The 22,498-nt window shown below is 39.2% G+C and overlaps 1 protein-coding gene across 2 annotated transcripts in view; it reads left to right on the top strand.

Moving 5' to 3' along the window:
• The first annotated feature begins 333 nt into the window (after positions 1-333).
• Positions 334-22,498, top strand: part of RRP15 (ribosomal RNA processing 15 homolog) — a 27,744-nt gene continuing 5,579 nt past the window's right edge. The window contains exons 1-4 of one of the 2 annotated variants that reach the window (XM_031552357.1): positions 334-449; positions 3,132-3,406; positions 5,178-5,275; positions 6,152-6,353. In XM_031552357.1, the coding sequence (XP_031408217.1) occupies positions 389-449; positions 3,132-3,406; positions 5,178-5,275; positions 6,152-6,353 (636 nt within the window). In that variant the 5' untranslated portion in view covers positions 334-388. Of the gene's footprint in view, positions 465-3,131; positions 3,407-5,177; positions 5,276-6,151; positions 6,354-22,498 lie in introns of both variants that reach the window. The other variant, XM_010706696.3, reaches the window with a different exon arrangement.

Here is a 22,498-nt window from a genome sequence, read left to right as displayed (position 1 = left end):
AGAGGAGATTTAGATTATACACTGGGGGAAAAATTTTATTGAGAGGGCAGTAGGGCAGTGGCACAGCTGTCCAGAGAAGCTGTGCTGTCCCATCCCTGGAGGTGCTCCAGGCCAGGTTGGATGGAGACTTGGGCAGCCTGAGCTGGTGGGGGGGACGGCAGCCCTGCCCACGACGGCTGAATCACAGTCTCGGCTTTATTTAATATTTCTGTGGCATGTTGACTGAAAACAAACAAATAAACAAAAAGAACCAACGGCAATACGTCCAGCTGTGCGGAAACCTTGCACAAGCCGCCCCAACCCCGGCCCGGAACTTTCGTCGGGCGGAACGCAGTTGGCGGCGAGGGAGTCGGACCGGAAGGTGCTCAACTGACGCAGTGGAGGGAAGATGGCGGCCGCCGTGGAGAGCTCACGAGGGCAGGAGGCAGGGAGCGAGGAGGCGGCCAGCGGTAACGGGTGTAGCGGTAACGGGGGGGCGTTCCTCTCCCTCGGTCCCCTCCCTGGGTTGTCACCGTCCCCCCCCTCTGCCTCGTGCAGTCTCCCGGCGGGATACCACAAGCCTGAGCTCCCCTCAGAGGTGTTCTTATGGCCGACGGTGCCTGCTGCCCCCTCAGCTGCTGTTGGGTTCCTTCGGCTTCTCCCGATGAACAACCCGGCAGGCCACTTCTGGCAGGGGTCCAGGCAAATAATTTTGGCTGCTGCTGCTGTGTGTGTGGGGGGGAGGGGGAGGAGGGCACAGGCATTCAGCGCTGAATCTAAGGGGAGGTGTGGGGGGTGGTTTGGTGATCGAGCTTCTAGAGCTTCTCTCAGAGTGATGGATGTTCATAAATGTGAGTGCCTACACCTAGATCGCTGAGCAGTAACAGATGAAGGAAGTATGGAGATGTTCAGAGCTGGGGCTGGAGAAGAGAGGGCTCTGTGGAGATCTGAGAGCGGCCTTTCAGTATCTAAAGGGGGACTGTCAGAAAGGAGGGGACAGACTGGTTAGCGGGGTCTGTTGTGATAGGACGTGGGAAATGGTTTCAAACTAAAAAAGGGGAGATATTCAGATTGGATATGAGGAAGAAACTGTTTACAGTCAGGGTGGTGAGGCATTGACACAGGTTGCTCAGACAGGAGGTGGATGCCCTGTCCCTGGAGGCTCTGAAGGTCAGACTGGGCAGGGCTCTGAGCAACCTGTCTGTTGTAGGTGTTGTTGATTATTGCAGGGGAAATAAACTAGATGGCTTTTAAGGGTTTCTTCCAACTCAAATATGTTATGTATATTTCCACCCTTTAATGAGGTCTTTTTATATGGAAATCTTATTAGACTTGAATCACTCTAATTTAGTACAGAGCTCCAAGTACCGGTTCTGATAGAATTAATATAATTCACATTACTTTGAGATACCTCTGCTTTACCTAATGCTATTGACACATTCTCTCAAAGGTTCAAAACTGGCAATACTGGTTAACTGCTGAAGCCTCAGTCATTCATCTTTCTGTAATTGTTGAAAGTACTGATTACCTTGCATAATGATTTTTGGTATTATCTAACATTATTCTCTTAGTTTATTTGGAGAGGCCGTTATGTGTAGGAGAAAATGAATGTGTGGTGTAGCAGCGTGTTTTTTGTTTGTTTTTGGCTGTTTTTTAAGCCTATTTTTTTAATAGCCGAGTAATTAATTAGTCTTGCTATGGAGTGTATCATTAATTGAATAGGTAGGATGGAATAAAAACAGATGTCATTAGTAACTGTCCCCATTATTCTGTGGATAACAGATCTTGTCAAGCACCTCCTGACTTCATTCTCATAACGATTTGGTTGCTAAAGGAATGAAGGAATGTAGTAATGCTTACAGAGTTGAAACACTTGATCTGGTGGAACAAAACTTCTGCAATTTTTGAAACACTTTTCCTGATGTAGCGTAAGAGGGATAGATGGATGAAAGGCAGTGAGCTGCATGTTAAGTGGATGAGCAGCAACCAGCTCATCTCAGAACTACTGGGGACTGTCTCTTTGCAAGTGGGACTGCAGGGGCATCAGAAACCAGCTTTGTTCTACCAATTACTTGGTGGACTTCACAGCCTTGTACGCGATACGTTATATATGTAATCTGAAGCTTCTGGGTGGCACAAGTATCAATAGAATAGGAGTGAATTGTCACAGGACCCTACTTGCCCATACTGCACAGTTATCTGAAAAAATAGTTAGTTTGAAATAATGAGACATTTTAGTACATCCTAAGCTTGCAGCTAGTTTCATTCTCGTTAATCATTCTCTCTGTTAAAGTCTTTATTTGACTGACTGATCAAGCTAATGAAAGTAGCAAAATACACTTTGTGTGTGTTTGGTTCGCTGTCAAATTGACTTTTCTTTCCTCTCCCATAATTACTTGATTCCAGACTTGAGTATTTTAACTCCAGTTCCTACTTTTGTTTTGAATAGGGGATGGGGTAAGCAAATCTGAATGTGAGGATGTTTTATTTGTATTTGAAGTACTTGAGCAGAAACAGAAAGTGGAACAGAAAAGCTCATTTACTTTTGAGGTACCTGACAACTGTTTTGATTCTCGGTTTCACAGAGTGGTTTCCGCTCTGTGTCCTTTGTGCTTAGCTAATTGTTTTCCTGGACCAATGGTTTTTTCCTGAAGCATACGTTGCTTTCGTATGTGATATGCTCCCCTACCTTTAATTTAATCTGTGTACATGCATTTAAACACTAGATGTCACTGTTGCAGTTTGTATAGAAGTATATGTAGCCTTATGAATATATATGTGTGTATATATACATACAATTAATAATTTCTTTTAACTGGAACATCTTTTTTTTTCTGAAATTTAACAGTCTTAGTCATAACAATTTTCGTTAATATAGTAATAATTTCCAGGGCTATCTTCTCCCTTCTACCCAACCTCTTAAAATACTGTAAAACACTGCTGAGAGTAGAAAGCCCTTGCACTGTATACTTTCTAATAAATTTGTAATGGTGGTTTCATGCCTGCTTGAGCAGTATCTTGAAGAATTAATTGTAAAAGCAAGGAGTGTATGGCCCTGAGCTTTAATAACGTTTGCGTATAGAACAAATTCAACTTGAGATGAGTGCTTACTGGAGACAGAAATCTTGATACTTTTTTTTTTTCCCCCCTAGATTCTGAGATAAGCTCAGGACTTCCAGATGACAGCTACTCTTCTGGGGATGAAGCCTTGGATGGAGATGATGAGGATGAAGCAGCAGTTGCTGGGCATGTGGCTGAAGAGACAGCAAATTCCAAAGCTGGTCCAGGTTCAGGCTGGGCAGATGCCATGGCAAAAGTACTCAACAAAAAGATACCACAAAATAAGTCCATCATCTTGGCCAAGAATAAAAAACTGGAGAAGGAGAGAGAAAAGGAGAAACAGGAAAGACTGGAGAAGAGGAGGAAGGTGAGAAAAAGACTCAGCGTTTCATTGTACAGTCACAGTCAGATAGGGATGTGGGCAAGGTAACCCAAGGAGGGATTTTGAAGAGCAAAGGCCTCAAGATTGAGATGAGTGTAATCCATCATGTGCTTTTGATTCAGTTTACCCCTTTTGGTTTTCCATGGTAGATGGTATGATGGTGTCTATGCTCTAAATTACTTCTAATTCTGAAAATGATACAAAGAAAACAAAACTGTAGTGGTTTTTTGTGGTTTGTTTTTTGGTTGTTGTTTTTTTTTGTGTGTGTGAAATTTTAATTCCACACTGTAATTGATTCACCTTCAGGCTAAAAATTTATTAATGCTTCTAATGTTTCATCTTGCTAGTTCTGTTCAAGCAGATTAACCAAATTTCCTGCTGATAGTCTGGGACATACAGTGGTTAGTTTGCAGCTGCCCCTTTAATAGAGCTCTGGTAAGGTGGCTCCTCAATTCTAGCTGTCCTAAATACTTGTTCTCACCCAATAAATGTGGAAGTACTGCAAAGCAGAGGTGAGCTGCAGGTCTCTAAGACCCTTAGAAAAACTTCAGGTCGGCTTGGCTTTTCTTAATTTCTTGCTGATGCGAGCTAGAACATGGCAGATCTTTTGATCAAAGGTCAGAACATGGTCATAAACTTGTGAGTTTGTAGTAGTCTGCCTGAAATTATAAAGATAAGGGCTCTGAAATTCTGTGAAAAGCTTGTGTAAAACACACTTAATGAAATACCATCAGAACTAAGAACACTGTTACATTGTTACAAGTTGGGGAAAAAGGATTCTTAAATCATTCTTGATGGAGGTGTTGGGGAAGTATAGTATTCTACTATTGGAGTTATGGTCCTTGATCAATTGATCAGTTTTGGATTCGAAACATGGAACCTCAAAAAAGACAAAAATTGGTGTTGTACATGACAGTTGGAGAATTGTGGAAGGGATTCACAAAGTTGTGGAATGGCTTGGATTGGAAGGAGCCTCAAATATCATCTAGTTACAGCCCCCTGCTGTGGACAGGGTTGCCAGCAGTTAGATCAGACTGTTTAGGAACCCTTCAAGCCTGACCTTGAACGCCTCGAGGAATGGGACATCAACAGCTTCTCTGGGCAGCTCTGCCAGGGCCTCATTGCCCTCTGGGTGAAAGAATTCTTATTAATATCTAATTTAATCCTTCCCTTTTTCAGTTTAAATCCATTCCCCTTTGTCCTACTGCAGTTATCCTGTGAGCGTTTGGTACTCTCTTATGCTTGAGTTCTGCTTATTGCAGTCTTTGCTGTGCATCACTGTCAATCACAAACCTGCTTTGTGATTAATTCAGTAGGGGAAGTCAAATTCCTGAGACTCAAAATATGATGTTATGCTTGTCTTGATGTGCCCACAAATTTATTATTTATAGATTTATCTGTGATGGGCTTGTGGAGTTGGAAACTGTTCTTGAATAATTTCTTTGCCTGTAGCTGTCAGTGTGAAAGCACTTGTGTTTTGCTAGACCCCTTTTGCTTGTCTCAACCAGAAACATCACTCTGGCACAACTTTCTGCTGTAGAAGGGAAATGACTGTGATTTCAGTGGGGCCCCATTTTTGTCAGCACGAGGGACTTACCTTAGATCTGTTGTCCAGTGCTGGAGCTGCCCTTACCATCAACCAAAAAGAGCTTTTGTTGATTTATCTTTTTTCGGTCGTCTTACTGCATGTTGTTAGAGTATGCTGCGTTCTCAAATGCCCCGTGCCACTTACTTTATGTAACAATATTTATAACAGCTCGATAAAAAGCGGGAGTGGGAAATGATGTGCCGAGTGAAGCCAGATGTTGTCAAAGACAGAGACAGAGAGAGAAATCTTCAGAGAATTGCAACAAGGTAAGAGGTTTTTTTGAAAGCTTCCTTTAAATATATGTATATCTTAAAGGGAGGAAAAGGGGAAGAAAAGGCCTGTGCAGGTAATCTGTTTCCAATCAGATTGAGCTCCTAAGAAGTGACTAGCAGGAGCCAAATGATTTATATGCAGATCTATGTTTCACAGTATCAAGTTCAACAAAAGATTTTAGAAGGTTTCTGAAAGCATAAAAATTTAGACAATAATGTAATGTTTGCCTAACAGAAGTGCTTTGTTAGACTCCCTTATTTTGTTAATTTAATGCTTTAAAAATGCGGAACAGTTGTTTCTGCTGTTCTATTTTTTCCTTCTCCGCAGAGAATTCACCAGATCCATGGCTGCTAAGTACAGTTGCCTGATTTGCATTATTGTGGTGGTGCTCATCTAGTTCTTTGTGGAGCACCATGTTGATATTCTGTCTGTATCTGCTTGTTTCCTTACAGAACTCTCTCCTGTCCCTTGTACTCCTGCTTCAGCTGCTCTTAAATTCTTGTATGAGAAATTTAATAGCTGGTTGTAGAATGACTAGCATTCTTCTGGAGTTGAAATGTGTTTTTGTATTGATGGTAGTGCAATGTATCATGCTTGGTTTGGGGATCTGAAAAGTTGGGTTTGGATTTTTGTTGCTGGTTTCTAGTAAAAAGTGGGAAGGAAGATTGAAAATTGAAAGTCTCCTGTATTGTAGTGAATATTACTTAACAGAATTGAGGTTCTGAGTAACCATTTTTGGGAACTAGAAGCCAGCTAACATCTGAACTGGTTAGTTTCTTTGATAGAAGGTCCATATCTATAAAGGCAACTTGAGTTAAAAGCTTTTTTTGTTTTTTTCTTCACCTCCTCTCTGCTGCCTACTACCCTAGAGGTGTTGTGCAGTTATTTAATGCTGTCAGGACACACCAAAAGAATGTTGACGAGAAGGTGAAGAAAGGTGCGAGATCTGAAAGGCAACGTGCTAAACTGCTGTCATCTGTTTCAAAGAAAGATTTCATCAATGTTTTAAGAAGCATGGACGGTGCTAAAGGAAACCATAACTCCGATAGAAAGGCTGCAAAAAATAAACAGGTAGGCTTGCATGCAAGATACCTTCTCAGTGTACTTACATATAGTCTGCTGATGTGCCTGCTGTGCAGAACAGCTGTATCCAAGTACCTTGTTTTTTTTTCGATTACTTAGCCTTTTTTTTACTTTTACATAGCTCTCCTGAGAGACCGTCAAGCCTTGTGTACAAATAACTTGTTTTACTGGTGCTTTTATTGAAATACATATATTAAATTCTATTTTAATTATTATTTTTATCTTGAGTTTTGTGCATTGTGGAACAAACTGCTAAATCGTAATGAATTATGACGTGGAGTTTGGGCAATAGTAGTTACAAGTTCTCTAAAATTGTGGTATCTATTCATCCAGCATGGTGTATATGACTGTACTGCTTCTGTTAACCCAGAGATTCAGGTATTTCAAACTCATTTGCTCTGGTTGATTAGGGAACTATGGGGCTTTGACATAACAAGTGAATACCGCAACTGAGAGAAACTCAGGCGTGTGAAACATTTGTAGGCTGTTTTCTCTCAAATTCTTTGTGTGTTAGATTGGTGGAACGTTATTACTGATAAAATGTTTTGGAAAGAAGTATTTTAACACACCTTTTTCCAAACGTAGGCAAGATAGGCAGTTTATTTGGGCTTGTTTGAGTTTTTATCAGTCCATTCAATTCAGTAAGTAGCTCAGGGTTAAAAAGAAGTTGCTCAGACATACTGATTCTCATATTTCAGAAGCTGTGTGTTTTTGACACACCATTTGTGTTCAGGTTTGAATTTTGTGCTTGATAGTGGGTGGAATACTTCTGTTGGCCCAGACTTACAACAGTTAACTAAGTGGGCTTTTAGTGCCAGAAAGAAATACTTCAATCAGCTGGGAGACAACAGTTTGTCATATGTTTTTTGTTTGTGTGTGCTTGAGGAGCTTGCTGAAATGCTGCCTGACATGAAGAGCTCATAGAATTTTCATGCAAATGTAACATTAAAGTATTTTTTTTTTAATTCCTTGGATAATGAGAACAATTTAGCTTCATGCTGACACTTTATTTCTCCTTAAATAATTCCAGCTTGCTTGTTTGGGTGGGGGGCATGTGTGTGGTTTCATGTTTGTTTTTGTTTGTGTTGTGTTGTTTTTTACTCCCCAGAAAGCAGAACATCCCTAATAACATTGCCTACTAGTATTGCTGATGTTAAAGACCAGTCAAGATTGTAATCAACTCAGCAGGCATGGGAATTATCTATCAGCTGCAAAAACATGGTAGACTGACAATGAATCAACAGCTGAGTAAAAACTGGGATTTTTTGCTTTGTCAGATTGTGGAAGGGCAATTTTCTAATTAGGAGGTCAGAAAACAGATTGCGAATGTTTCTTTACCATAAGAGAAATGTCTTATTTTGGCAGTATTAGTAACAGCATATTTTCATTAAAATACTATGGAGAAATAAAGCTTCAGATACTGACTGGTAAAGAGTCATTTTCAAGCATTAGTAGGTGCTGCTTTCTTTTGTTCACAGGATTTAGATTTAGGAGTTTTTTGTCATGAATTTAAGGCTATATTGTGGGTTTGCTTGGTTTTTGTTGTTGTAGCTATGTTGGCTTTTTTTTATGTTAGTGTTTGCTTGGATAGACCGCCTCTTCCTTCCCTGTCCCGTTGTATTTGTTTCAGTGCCTCTCCATTCAGCACTGAACCAAACTCTATGATGACATCTTGAACAGGAGTTTTATTAATCTGCCATTATTTCTCTTGGGAATATATTTTACCAATTTAGTACACTCCCATCTTCTTAGTAGTTAATGCCTGAAATTGAAGTCAAATTTTGATCTTCAGTCTTACCATCAGATTTGTACATTCTGCCACTATACAGTACTGCTGGATTCCACAGTTTGCTTCTTGGTCTTTTGAGGGTATTTCAGGGAATGGTAAGTAGAGATGAGGCTTTGAGATGGTGAATTCTCTAGAATCCTGGTAGATTTTTGAGCCATCTGAAAGCTTTTCTTAGGTTTTTTAAGGCTGGTTTTCAAGCTGTTTATTTGCTTGGTTTTTATCCTTTTGTAGCAGCCTGCTTTCTTTTTAGCAATTGAGACTATAGTGTGTATTTCATTCTTTAAAAAAAAAAAAAAGGGAATATTTTTATTTATTTCAACATAAATGATGGAAGAGATGCCAATCCCAAACTCCAGGCTTTGTGCCATCAATTAAAATATAGTCCAGAACAATAAAATTGCTACCATACCCACATAAAACAAGCAGTCAGCAAGAAAAATAACAGAATAAGGTTTTCCTAGTGAAAGCAATACTTTCTTTGCCCACTCCTTGTGCTGTGAAAGGAGACTTAACTATATTTGTGAGAAGGTACAAATAGTTAGTTTTCTTACTCTGCAGTGGTTTTTGCATGAAAGATTAGCTGCCATGTTTTGGAGGGTTTGGCTTCTTCCAAATGTTAGGAATTATTGAAGATACCCTTACAAAGCTCTGCTGTAGTTGACTATTCAATCAAGTATAGGTATGCATGAGAAAAATAAATTGAAAGCTCTATAAAGGCTATCTGTAGTGGTGGGATTTTGTTTTGGCACAAACCTTTTTAAAAGTACATTCTTTTTCCACCAGTTTCATGCCTTCATGGGAAGAGCAGGTAACCCATACCCCTGCCAGAGCTCACTGTTGTTTATAATTTCATACTTCCAGCCATTGGCCTAAACACCCCTTGGTGTACCCACCTAATGCAGCTGTGAAAGACGGACTGTCAGGCTGTGAATTTTTTTCTGTGCCATTTGAAACTAATCCCTTTTCAGGTTTTCTGTGCCCAGATGGGAGTAATTACACTTCTGAGCTGGAGCCAAAAGCTTTGCCTTTCATATCACTAACTGTTTATCAAGGTATTTCTTAATCCTTGCTGAGCCAGCTGATTTGTGTCATGTTTTTCTGGTTTTTTTTTCTTCCAAGGTACTGTACAAGATGCTTGCCTCTGGGTAAGATCATGTAATTTCCTTCCTCCACCATCATCTTATCTGAAAGCTTTGTAATGAGGAATAAGAATTAATAATGGGGAAGAAAAATCTCAGTTGTTTAGTTTTTTTGAGTGGGTTTTTAAACTTTTGAGCGGTGGCATTCTTGTTTTGTGAGGGTTTTTTTGTTTTGTTTTTTGTTTTTTTTTTTTGGAAGCATTTCTCAGGAGATACAAGGGCTGTCAAGTCTTGTTCAACAAATCAACAAAATCCTTACAGAACATGTTATTGATTAGATTTTGGCTATTTCCCACCTTTAAGATATGTTATTAATCTACATACAGAGCTTTGTGAGGGGTGTTTTTGTCTGCTTTCCTAATAGTAGTATATGGTAGAGAAACTCTACAGGCTGAGGTCATCTCTCTGTCTCTACAGCAAATTCAGGAGTAGGCAGCGATAATTAAAGGATTCCTTTTGCTATCTGTAGAGTTAAGTTCTTCTCAGATGTATGCCTCTGAAAGATATGTCATAGAGCCTAATGTGGATGGTATTTTTATCATGGATACTGTTCTTTTAAGCCTCCCAGTCTATTCATTTCTTTTCTGTAGACTGTCAGCTGTTGACCTGGCCTGGGATTTGGGGCACAAGGTGGTTTGCAGGTGAATGATAATAGATTGCAGCCAGGACTGAATCTGTACTACTCTTACTTATCCTTTCCTACTCTTACTTATGTTTTTCTAATTCAGTGGAGTCTTACACTTTTTAAGAATAGACTTTTAGAGTTCCTTTAGGTGCCCTTAACAAATTTTGAGTGCTGCTAAGATTACTGTCATGGGGAAGTACTTTTGCTTTCAGAGTTGAATGAAGTTTCTTATCTCTTAAACCTGTAAAAGTATGTTTGCTGATGCAATAAATTAGAGATCTGAAATCTTAATTGTAAGAAGGCAAAGAAATTGGGAGTTAATGTTCGTGGAGCAGTTTAGCTCTCTTCTCTCACTGCAGAGCATTTGAACAGAGTTATTCATGCTGTGATTTCAGCAGAAGCACCAGAAACCTTCCTCTAGCTTTCTGCTTATCGTTTGTGCTGCTCCCTGTGAAGTATTATTGGGTGATAACATATTTTCTAGTGGCATGTGAATAAATGACGTGAAAGTTACATATACTCTCTGTGACAAGCATAGCTTGTGCTCATCAACCTTTAATTTTGAATTATGTAGGACTTTCTGCTGTACTTCAGTCTCTATAATTCAGTGATAATTTTTCTATAAAATCTGATGCTGCCTGTATGACTTGGAGTACAACTTGATTCCTGTACTGTGATGCTCTGGAAAAAAAAAAATGTTACTGATCTCAAAATAGTATCTATTAATAAAACTTATTGGTGGGAAGGAAGATGAATGCAGACGAACACAGTTGTTATTTTATTTCAAGCTATTGATCGTATGAGAATTGAAATAGTGATTTTTCTATAAAGACCTGTATTCTATAAAAGTTGCAAGTCTTTGCTAAGTGACTTGTAAGTATAGCCAACCTGACTCCAGTCATTACAGACTTTTTCTTCCTTGTGAGATTTTAAAAATTGATAAATACTCTAAACAGTAGTTGGAGAACTGTTCAAGGGTGGGAGGATTATTGTATTTCTAACTTTGACTTTGGGATACATGGAGCTTTCATCTGTCAAGTTAGTTGAAGGTACAAATGTGCTTTCCAGCTTAAGAGTTAATCTGTTTAAAACGTGCTAGTGACTTCCTTCTTTTTCTTGCAGCTGAATAAGTAGTGACTGTTGGCATCTCGTTCTGCATTTTTCCACAGTTTCCATACAACATAATTGGGGAGGGGATAAATACTTCCATTATTTTCATCTATATGTGTCTTCTGGGGGGGAGGAGTCTGAACAATTTCTTTAACCAGCTGTAGGAAGTAATTTGTTCCTGAAATGTGGGGGTGAAGGCAAGACTTGTAGGAATTTGCTAAGGTGCATCTGCCCCTCTTTTAAGGTTAAAAGGAAACATTTTTCTTAAGTGATAATGACATTTCAAAGTAGCACAGGTTTATTGCTACAACTCTTGAGTGCTGGCTTTACAGAACTAATTGAAGGAGTAACTAATGCACATGTATGTGCCAGCAGATTTGAGGGAACAGCCAAATATTAATTTAGTTCAGCTGTGGCCAGAGTAGGAGTTGTTCTTGTTCTCCCAATTTTAACAAATGTCTTCCTGTCCCATGCACAGAAACTTTAATTTGAATTCAGTGTTAAATCGTGTATTTGCATCTCTCTCACATGTATGTACTTTCTTGAAGGTCACTTCCTGTTTATTTGGAATTTGGTTTTAGTACAGATAGTTGGCTGATTACCTGACTGCATGCTGTATTCTAGTTTATATCCTCTGGATGACTATAATGCAGTGCAACCTGCAATCAGTGTGCCATACTCTAATTTCCCTGTATTTCTAAGATGAAAGGTGATTGTACTATAAATAGAAGCTGTTTGATAATGACATTTTTCATTTAAATCTGCAATCTGAAGTTTGCAGAAGGATGGACTGACTTTTGGGTCATCAGTACTTTTGAGTGTTGAAGATGTACAAGCTCTATTTTCTATCTAATGACATACACCCATAACTGTCAGCATAGGAATATAGGTCTTTGCCAGAATTATGTCTACTTCATTGATAAATGTCAAGAACTTGACGCTGTGAGTTTACTTCCAGGTAAGAGGGATAGAAACTGTGATGCTGTATCTCAGGTTTACCCTTTTTCCCGCTGTTCTTGTCTTCAGACTTCTCATTTTATTCTCTATTGCAGGATGTTTTCTCTTATACTCAACTAGTAGGCAGAAAGGGGAAAAGGCTGTGATTTTTGCACTGTTTCCACCAACCTGTTTTTTTTTTTTTTTTTTTCTTAATCCTCTTCATGTTTTGTGTTCCAAACAGGTGCTTTCCCTCTACACTTTAAGTCCAAGCATGCAATTGTATGCTCTGGCCCGTAATGCTACAGTAGTCCTAACAACTGCTTGCATAGAAGGACTTGTTTCCTCTTTGTTATCGTCATTCATGCACGGTCCAGTTTGATGCAGACTTCAAAGATGCACTTCAAAGCTAGTATGTGATCAGTGAGGACAGATATTTTAAGAGAATTTGGTTACTGACTTATCAACTGAGATGATGACCTCAGATGTGGGGAGGCTGGTCTCCCAGATGTTTATAACTTGGCCAGACCTGGGAATATGGTAATGAAGATAGCAAAAGACATATTCCCCACTCCAAAATAATCATTTAATGATTTTTCAAGTTCAGAAAGAATGCATGACAAGACTTTAACGAATGCCTATAGGGAATACTTCTTTCCTCTTTAGGGCTGTAGACAAAAATGTTCTAAGTTCATCTTGCCTTGAAACTGGTTGAAGTAATTTTTGTTGAAACATTGCGAAAACTTCTGCCTGAGGCAGGTGACTGCAATGGAAAATTTCAGCCTAATGCAGCTGAAATTTGGCAAGTTTAAGTGAATATAAACAGAGACTAACAATTGAAATGTCAGGCAATATTGAAACAGCTCCATCTGTAATATTTGAGTAACTTGCCTGTTTCACTATTAATGCACTGGGGGGCTGTGGTGGTGTTCTGTTTTCTCAGACAATGTTGCCAAGCTGGTTTTCAGTAAAACTATGTCTAAAATAACCACAAACTTGTGGTATACATCATCTTTTGATCTTTCTGTAAGTATACAAAGCACAGACATCCAAAATGTCAAATCCTATTAGAATTCCTTTACCAAAGTGTAAAAAAATGATCTGAAGAATTATTTTAAAAGGAAATTTGTCTTCAGCTTAATCTGTGACTTTTTTTTTGACTAAAGTTGTAGAAGCATATTGTTTGAAAATGAGAGCTGGGGAAAATCTTTCCGTTATGTCTTTTAATTATGTCTTTTTTTTTTCTTGCAACAATGGCAGAAAGGTCTTTTTTCTGAATGTTTCTGGTCTTTATTTCACTTTTTCTAAATTTCTGTTCATTCAGGCTTTTCTATAGAATATGCCTCAACTGTCAAGCAGCTGCATCCCTAGTTGATTCTGACCACTGACTGCATCCTGCCAAACCAATAGTTAATGACTTCTCCTTACTGCTTGTAAATGAATCAGCTTAAAAATTTTAACCAACACCATCCCTGAGAAAATCTCACAAGTTTAGGATTGTGGATACAGCCTTGTCTTAATGAAAAGTCAACATTTAGAAAACAAAAGGCAATTCCACTTTTACCTGGTAAATTGAGCTGGAAGCCTTAGTAAAAGCTGCTGTCCACTTTTGGTGTTTTTCATAACTCTCTCATAAGCAGAGTAATGTAATTTGAGAAAATTTAGCTATACGTTTCACAGACTTTTATAGAAGAGGGTCTCTGGAAGTAAAAAAGGTTGTGTGGAACTTGTGTATCTGAATGAGCTCCCTCAATCTAAGCAATTTCTATTGCAAAATATCTTGAACGGTTCCCTTACTCTGAAGTTTTATTAATGTATAAAATGTTCTTATTTCCAGAGTGTTGAGTTAGCAGATATGTATTGTAAATGACCTCTGCACACCTGCTCTTCTGTTTATCTTGGTAGAATTCAAGAGCGATGGGTCGAACTGCTTACAGTTTCCAATGGTTAGAAGGTTGCTGAATTCAGTATTTACTTTTTTTCCTTGGCGTAATCTGACCAGTTTTTAATGACTGTTTCTGAAATTGAGTGGAAACTTATAAAATATGTATTTAAAAAAAAAAATAAAAATGGCAGCTACTACAGATAATACTATCGCAGTCTTCTTGGAAAGATCTGACCTTTTATAGCTTTGTAGCTGACCTCTGTATGGTCTTCTGTTTGTGGCCTCTCTTGTTTCTTCTTCATCTGCAGTTGTGAAAGCCTATGCAGAAATGTAGAAGGAAAGGTCAGAAACAAGCAGAAAACATAGCCTGACTAAGAGATCCACGGGCAGTTGATGTATTCACTCTCATATTTAAAGTTCTAAAAGGCAGCCTGGGAATATTTAAGTGTATCGTCTGTTTCTTAATGAGTTTGCACTCAAAGGTGTGTGGAAATTACAGCAGTAAAAATTCAGAGAAACTTGGATTTATGGGTATGTGGGGTATGTTGCTGTATAGGAATTCCTAAGTCATGGCCTGAACCAATGATTGAGCACCTGGTGAGGGAACACGGCCAGCCCTGGGAGCACAAGTGAAAGCAGTTCACCTGTATGATCAGAAGGGGTGGAAGCTGGTTCTTCCTAACTCTCGGCTGCTACAAGGGAAGTATCTCTACATGGAGGTTCCTCCTTTTGGAGTATTTGGTGAGCCCTGATCCTTGGAATGGGTAAGCAAATCTTTCTTTCTTTTACTGTATTGTGACAATGGCCCTTTTTTGGGTAGTTTATACCTGATACTGCTTTTCTCTACAGTTGGGAAATCTTAGATTTGTAGAATGGTTTGAGTTAGAAGGGACATTTAAGATCACCAATGTCCAACCCTCCTGCTATAGGTAGGAAAACCTCCTCTTAACCAGGTTGCTCACAGCCCCATCCAGCCTGGACTTTAATGCTTCCAGGGAGGGCTGCATCCACAACCTCTCTGGGCAGGCTGTTTGTCAAAAGCCGTTGAAGTCAAAGTAGGGACTATGAGAGCAGGAGCATTTAGCCAGGCAAGGTGCTTAGTAGTCATAAAAACTTCAGTATTTCATGTTTAGTAATGAAAATATGCAAGAGGCAATTCATTGCGTTTCTTTTTCTCCTTTTATGTTTTGCATAGCTATATTTGTTTCAGGACTCAAATGTAAGTGGAAATCCTGAGTCAGAAAAAGGAGGCTATTAGACCACTTCCTAATCAGCTGTACTCTGATATGATTTCTTAAGTGCTGGAAGTAAGAGACCAGGTTATTTTTACAGTCTTCTTCATTTGAAACATTTTGGGACTTGTTTTGCTATGCCTCTTGTTGAGTCTTAATGGAAAACAGTGGATTTAGGTAATTCAGAAATCTGCAAGCTGATAATTATTTTTTAAAAAGGATCAAAATACTCTGGCCAATGGTCTGCATGCTTCCATCCATGCTCTGTTGACAGACAGACTTCTATTAATAGCACTCAGAAAGTCTTAGATTTCAAACTGAGACATTGCCTAAGTGTCTTTCATAAACGGGTGACATCTGAAAAAATCTGTTTTGAATTGTTTTTCTCTGAATAAGCTATTAAAAGACATTAGTACTGGACTTCTGAAGGATGGTGTGTAGAAGGCCTTCATCTTGAACAGATGCTCCTAGGCACCTCTGCTCTAATTGTTTGTTTTCTAGGCCCATTGTAAGGGTTCAGAAACTGCTCCTCATAAGAATGTTGTGGATCTGGGTAATGTTTGGGGTGACACTTGATCCTTAAATTCCCCCGTGTCTTCATTACTGCACTAAGTATGTATTAAGGAGTGTAGGATCAGTTTCTTTGAATCTACTTTTTTTTTTTTTTCCCCCTGGGCTGAAATGCTAACTATCTGGAAAAGTTCTTTCTTTTATTTTGAATCGCATCCAAACAGAAAAATACTTAGTTCATTATTTTCCTTTTAGGAAAATCACTGGGAGCTGGTAAGGTGGAGTCCATTTAAGTTTATTCTTGGTAATTAACCAGTAACTGCTGATGGTCTTTGTTACGTGATGGACAATATTTTGTAGATTGTAGTTATCTGAGGCTCAGTGTTAGCTAGGACAAAGAGCTGTTCTTTCTAATGGACAACGTGGTCTTATCCAAGTGAGAATTAAGATTCTCAGTGAAGCAGTGCAACTACCTTATCCTTAGTTGTCTTCTGAACGAAGAGATTACAATTAAAGTAATTTGAATACCATAGCTAGTGATACAAATTCTTGTCTGATAAGCAATGAAAGTAAAGCACCATATTATGTTATTAATGACAGCCTTGATTATGTGCTGTTTTCAACCATACTACTCATTGGATCACTGTCAAGAATTTACCAATCTAAGTTCTGTGTGATCTTTGCTTTAAGGATCCTATTGTTCAGGTAGATGAAACATGAAAGCTGTATGGTGATTGACAGATAAAGAAGGAATAGAAGTAATAGGTGAATGCTGCAGTAGTAGTGGCTAGTATGGTGAGCATTCATTTCACTGTTGTTGATACGAAGGCTGATAAATAGGCATTGCAGAGGTGAGTGTGAAAGCAAGTAAGGGAGGATGATGAAGTAGTTTGCTTTTTAACAGGGAAAAGAAAACACATGAAAATTAGGAGTGATGACATACTGGAAAGGTATACTGTCTGGAATTGTGCTTCCAGATGTTTTCTGTGATAGCCTAGTAAAGGGACAGTTTTTCCAACTATCTTCTCTGTAACAATTTGCACTATACTTTGAGCTAATTTTATTTGTCTTAGTTTCAGCTGGGATGAAGTTCTTTACTTCAGAGTGTCTGGTATGATGCTGTATTTTGGTTCTAGGAAAAAAAACAATGTTTAAACATGCTGATGTTCATAGTTGCTGCTAAACAGGGCTGTACAGAGCTAAGGCCATTCTCAGCAAAGAACCCAAGGAGCTGGGAGGGAACAGAATTAGGACAGGTGACTTAAACTGGCCAAAGGGATCTTCCATGCCACATAACATCATGTGGAAAGAGTCTTGAAGGGGGTGGGAGTTCTCTCTCTCTCTTCTGGTGCTCTTCTAGAGGCTAGCTGGGCATTGGTTGGGGTGTGGTGAGCAATTGCTTGTGCATCACTTTATATATATAGATATATGAATGTATATAACAAGTCATAACTGTTATCCTCTTTCTTTTCCCTATCTTACTAAATAATCCTATTTCAACCCATGAGTTCTGCTTTTTTTTTTTTCTTTTTTCCCCAATTCTCTCTTCAAACCCACCTCTCCATGGGGGAGAAGTGAGCCAATGACTGTGTGGTGCTCAGCCACTTGCCAGATTACACCACAACAGTTGATTTGAAATGAATGTGAGGCTCAAATAGTTAAGATAACAGCTGATCTGACTGTATTGTGTTAACACAAGGTGTTGTAGTAGTTTTAGTATTGCTGATGACAGCATTGATTTTTGTTTGTCATCTCTGGAGGTTGGGTTAAGGCTTTTATTTTGCTCTACTGTGGGCCTTGGCTTATATCATGGTACAATTGGCAGCTGAGAAACAAATCTTTTTGTGTGTCTTCGGCACTGCAGTCATCTTTGGGTATTGGAAGCCATATGGTTGATACCATTAGTAGTTATGCTCTTTGCTTTGTATCCTGGGGGAGACCACCTGTGCAGAAGATGGAGAACGCTTTCCAACAGTTCTCAACCTCCCTTTTCTTTTTTTCCCTAGAGCTCAAGAGCTAATTACAATAGCTTTTCAGAATTTTGAATATCCATGGGATGTTCAAACCAGTGTGCTCCTGTTGCTATGCATCGTGAATGTGCTTCAGCTTATGTTTAAGATTAAACAATTGTTTAAGAATAATATCACCCAGACGTTTGCCCTGAAACAGGATAGTTAGGATAGTTCTGAATGGAGGGCAGTGTGGAATGGTATGGGCAGGTGTCTAGAGCAGAAAGCACCTCCAGTAGTTTGGATCTTCACGTCTGAACAACTGCAGAATCCTGAAAAACTAGTAGAATATTTCAAAAAGGTTTGCTCTCACCCTGGCAATTCTGAAGGGGTGCAAATCACTGTGGCATGCTGGGGCCTGGCCTTTCAAGCTCTGTTGAACACTGTTCAGCATCTTCAAAGGGAAGAGAATACTCCTGGATCTGATGACAATGCAGCAGGCCCTCCAGCTCCTGAGATAATCCCTGCAGCAGCTCCAATTCCTGCAGTTACTCTGAGCATTGTTATTGGAGTGACTGCTGTCACTCCAGCCCTTGAGGTGAGCCTGCAGTTGCTCCTGCTGTGGCTCTTGTGGCTGTTCCACATATTGCAATGGAGAAAAAGAAAAAAAAATCCCTCTTGTTGGAGGTGTATCACACCCAGAGCTACAGCCCTGTGGTACCTACTTTAGAAAGTCCACAAAAAAGCATTTTTATTCTTAGTTGAGGAATTTTCATCTGACAGTTCAGAAGAGTTGTTTGAACTTCAAGACAATGTCATTTTGCTTTGTGTTTTACAAAACATGAGTTAAATGTAATAGAACGCATTCCTCAAGGGGAATTGTTATTATAGCTAACTGTAATATTTCCTATCTGTGTTGCAAATCAGCTCTGCGATCTATCTTTCTGTAGGCAGGGGTTATTTTCAGGTGTGGTGGGTGTCTTTTAGTATGTCAAGGAGTGGTCTAAAAGTGATTAGCATGCTGGTTGCCTAACAACCTTCCCAATTTCTTAGCTCTTCTGTTATAATTTAAATTGCTTCCTGTGCAAGAGGAGGTGTTTGTAGGTTATTAGAACTAGAACGTGATGTACTTTAGCATGCCTACTTGTTTTTTTAAAACAACCCAACAGCTTAAAGATTAGAAAAAAGCTATTCTTTTCTAAGTGCTGATTAAAATTCAAATTACTGCTAAGAACGAGTGAAGAATGTGCCCTGTTTGTTTTGTTTGTTTTTTTCTTTGACTCTTCCTGTGTATGTAGGTGGCTGAATTTTTTCTCTTTCAACACAGTAGCAGGGAGCAGTGTGCATATTAACTGAAGTCATCAGTTGGAATGAGCTGGACCGTGTATGTTCCATGAAACAACTTTGAACTCTGTGTTCTGATTGAGAACAGAAGATGATTAAACTAATCTCACACATGCAGAGTTGTGTCCCCTGGAAGGTGCGTGATACCTTCTGGAGTAGCTCTCAGGTTGTAGTATTTCTGTACTGTTTATAGCTGCTTGAAAAAATGTGAGGAGAATGTCTGTACGGTTGGGCATGCTCTCACAGCAGCAAGTGGTAAAATTCCTTGTGCAGCAGCAGGATTTTTGAGACTGCTGCTATCAGAACTGGAGCCTTGCAAGTGTTGAAGAGCTCCAGACCTTCCTGTGTGCAGAAGGGCCCTGTGTTACACTTGAATTCTTTAAATGTTTTTGCTTTTTCTGACAAATACTGATTTATGAGGTTTCTAATGAGCTGAGGCTGAAGAAATCTGTTTTCTCAAGCGCCTGTGATTCTTCTTTGCAACTGAGCATTTCATAATGATGCTAATGATCTATTTATTTTTCCTTAAAGCTAGATAAACGCTTTTATTTGGAATTTCTGTGATGTGATTCTGACCTTCCCAAGGTTGGAGCATATTTAAGCCTCTGCATGCCGACCCGTAGCATTCTTTCTCATTCACACATCCTTGGTTGTAGTAAACCACAGAGGAGAATATGAGGATGGGGAGATTCCTCAGGTCCTTAAGTTGTGGGTGGTCTTCTGGCTGTGCTCAAAATTAAAATCAGTATTTGTGTTTCCCTTGCCTTTTTGTAACAATTCCAGTGCTTCAGTTGCACAGAAGTTTGACTGGGAACAGCAGGATTCAAAACACTGCAAAAATTAATTACTATATATGCTTAATAGCAATGTAGTTGTGGGCTTCAGTGTGTGCAGGAGACTTTGTGGTATGAATAAGTCTCCCGTACCATGCTTGGTGTTGTCACTTCAAATATACCAAGGCATTTGAGTTCAGTCTCATTAAGAGAGAGTGTCAATGGTTGTTGAATGATACTTCTCTTAAGAAATAAACAATTGTATAGCATTACTCTGCTGCAGAGTAGACTTCTGTTGTGTAGATGGCATGATCTGTAAGCTCAAAAAAGCTTTCCAAAGTCAAAGTAAGTTTCTATGGGACTTGAGCTCAGAAGTTCAGCATATAGTCTCACATAGTCTCAGTCTCCAGATCTTTGGGGATTTTTTGTCTTTTGGGGATCAGGTGTATGTAGGAAATTATCTTATATTGAAGATCTCACTGTATTTCAAATAAGTGAAAATTGCAAGTAGTACTGATCATTAAGCCCAACAGGGTTTTTTAATTTTTTTTTTTCCTATTAAAGGTGATTACATCTTCAGCTCTACTTATGTTGCTGTTTGAGATACTTAAGCTATAGTTCTATCTGCTTCTAGCTGAGAAAAAACTGAGAAAATCTGTTTTCCTAGAGTATGAATTTCGATCATTCCTGAAAACAAACTTAGAGGTAAAGATTTTGCTGGTGTTCCTTGTCTTGCATCTCTTCCTCCTACTTTCAAGTGCTTTTGTTTTTTATGTTTGTTTTCTTTTTTATATGTGTTCTTATGTTTTAGTGGAGATCTAACACACGTCAGTGTATGTGTGTGGGTTTTTTGAGCTAGGCTTAAGGCAGCTTTCTTGGGGATAAGGAAGAGAATAGCAGCAGTCATTTGGAGAAGGATGCAGGCTGGCAGGGAGGGTGATTGTCAGATGTATGTGAGAATGCATTTTGGCAGATAGACTTTTTAACTTCTTTGCTGTGACAAAAGCCTCCCTGTATTTCAAGTTCTTAGATGTCTGTATTGAGCAGAACAGACGAGCCTGGGGAGGCAGTTCAAATTAATTAGACATGTTAGAGTTGTTTTCTCAGGGCTTAAAGTCGTTGCTTTAGAGATATTTATGTTAGAAATTCCTTCCCTGACAGGTACAAATAAACGTTTATTGTATATGATGGTAAAGAGAGATGCCCCTGCAAGCTCTGGTATTTCATCTTCTTCACAGAGCAAAGGCATAGGAGCCCAGTGTGCTGATTCTAATTCTTACATTTGAAAAATGTTTAATACCCTGCAGTTTTTGTCTTTTGAACACTAGAGGAATTTAGATTTTAGAGGGATCCTACAGTGATAAAGGCAGAAATACTTTTATTTTTGCTGTTGTGCAGATGTTCAAGTGGCACAAATGCTATCTTTAATCTGTTTGCTCAATTTTCAGAACATAACTTTTTATACCATCACCAGTAAGTGTTACAGGACTTTCTTCAGCCTGTGCATAGGTCTCTGTGTTACTCCATAAGCATCCAGGAAACAATTCCAGCCTGGATCCTGCAAGTGATGGCTGCTTGTTCTGGGTGACAGACCTAAGCTTTGTTGTTTGTTGGTTGATTTGTTTTTCTTAGGACTTCAGTAATTTCAATTCTTTTTGTTCTGGCTCAGATTTCAGAGATTACATCTTCAAACCAGTAATATTTTGGGAAATATGTCACCAGTGCAGAATCCTTGTATCAGACTTGAGCTAATGCTGTGATAGCTTAGGTGACTCACCAAGCGTGGGAGACGGCAGTTGTGGTATTATCACCTCTCCTCAGGTGGGCTGTCTGGCCTTCCCAGCAAATGGGCATCAGCAGGGGAGTGACCACAGCTTCGGGTTTTGGTCTCTCATTGCAGCAAATGATAACAAATGCATCACCATGTGCTGGTGACTCTGGAGACGCGTTGGTAACTGCTCCCTCTCTGACCCACTGAAATAGGTTCCAGGCCTTCAGGCAAAGAACAGACCCATTCAAATCTGTGTGTAAAGAAGGGAAAACAAAAAAGCAATTGTTCACTCCCTACCTTACTGTTTCCCATAGTGTTAAGCACTTATGTTTATATAGCCTGTTTTGTTTGCATTTGGGGATGTTCAAAGGGGACTTTAGTGTTGCGGTGGTATGTGGGAGAGGTGGATGAACAGCTGACTGGGAGTTCAAAGGCAGTCGAATAGAATGAAAGCCGGTTTCGTTTCCAAGTGCCAAGAATCACTTCTACTTAGATGGAACTAGATTATAGCACTGAAAACCCAAGGGCATTAACATTCTTATATAAAACAAGTTGGGAAGCGATATTAGAGTTGAACTAATTGTTAATTGTACAGATATTCTTGCTGCATATTTTCTTAAGTCTCCAGGAATTTTTTTGTGATAGAATGGATTTGGATGGTTTTTACTGTGAGGGAAAAATAGAGAGGTAAATGATTTAGGAATGAAGATACTAAACATGGGGTTTTCTTCACTTGGGAGCATGCTTAAAATTGATTAAATGTTTGCTTTCAAGTATTTAATCTTCATCTTTCAGGCATGGATATGCTACCTCTGTCTTTTTTCTTAGTGCTTGTATAAACTTCTATTCAAACCTTTGTGGCTCCTTGTAATACCGTGGAGGATCAGCATCCCCCTTTGTTGAGGTCCTGCTTTTGTTCTCTTGTTCACTCGCTGAATAGTGGATTGTGATAATTTGAGCATTGGGCTTGTCAAAGCCTGAGCAGCCTTTCGCTGGTGCTGCTGACCACGTCTGTTCTGTGTGTGTGGGAAAAAAATAAATGACATCTCTGGTTTCATTATTATTGCAAA

The sequence above is a fragment of the Meleagris gallopavo genome, chromosome 2, assembly GCF_000146605.3.
Source record: "Meleagris gallopavo isolate NT-WF06-2002-E0010 breed Aviagen turkey brand Nicholas breeding stock chromosome 2, Turkey_5.1, whole genome shotgun sequence".
In the NCBI taxonomy this organism is placed as follows: domain Eukaryota; kingdom Metazoa; phylum Chordata; class Aves; order Galliformes; family Phasianidae; genus Meleagris; species Meleagris gallopavo.
This window is presented reverse-complemented; position numbering and strand designations above follow the sequence as displayed.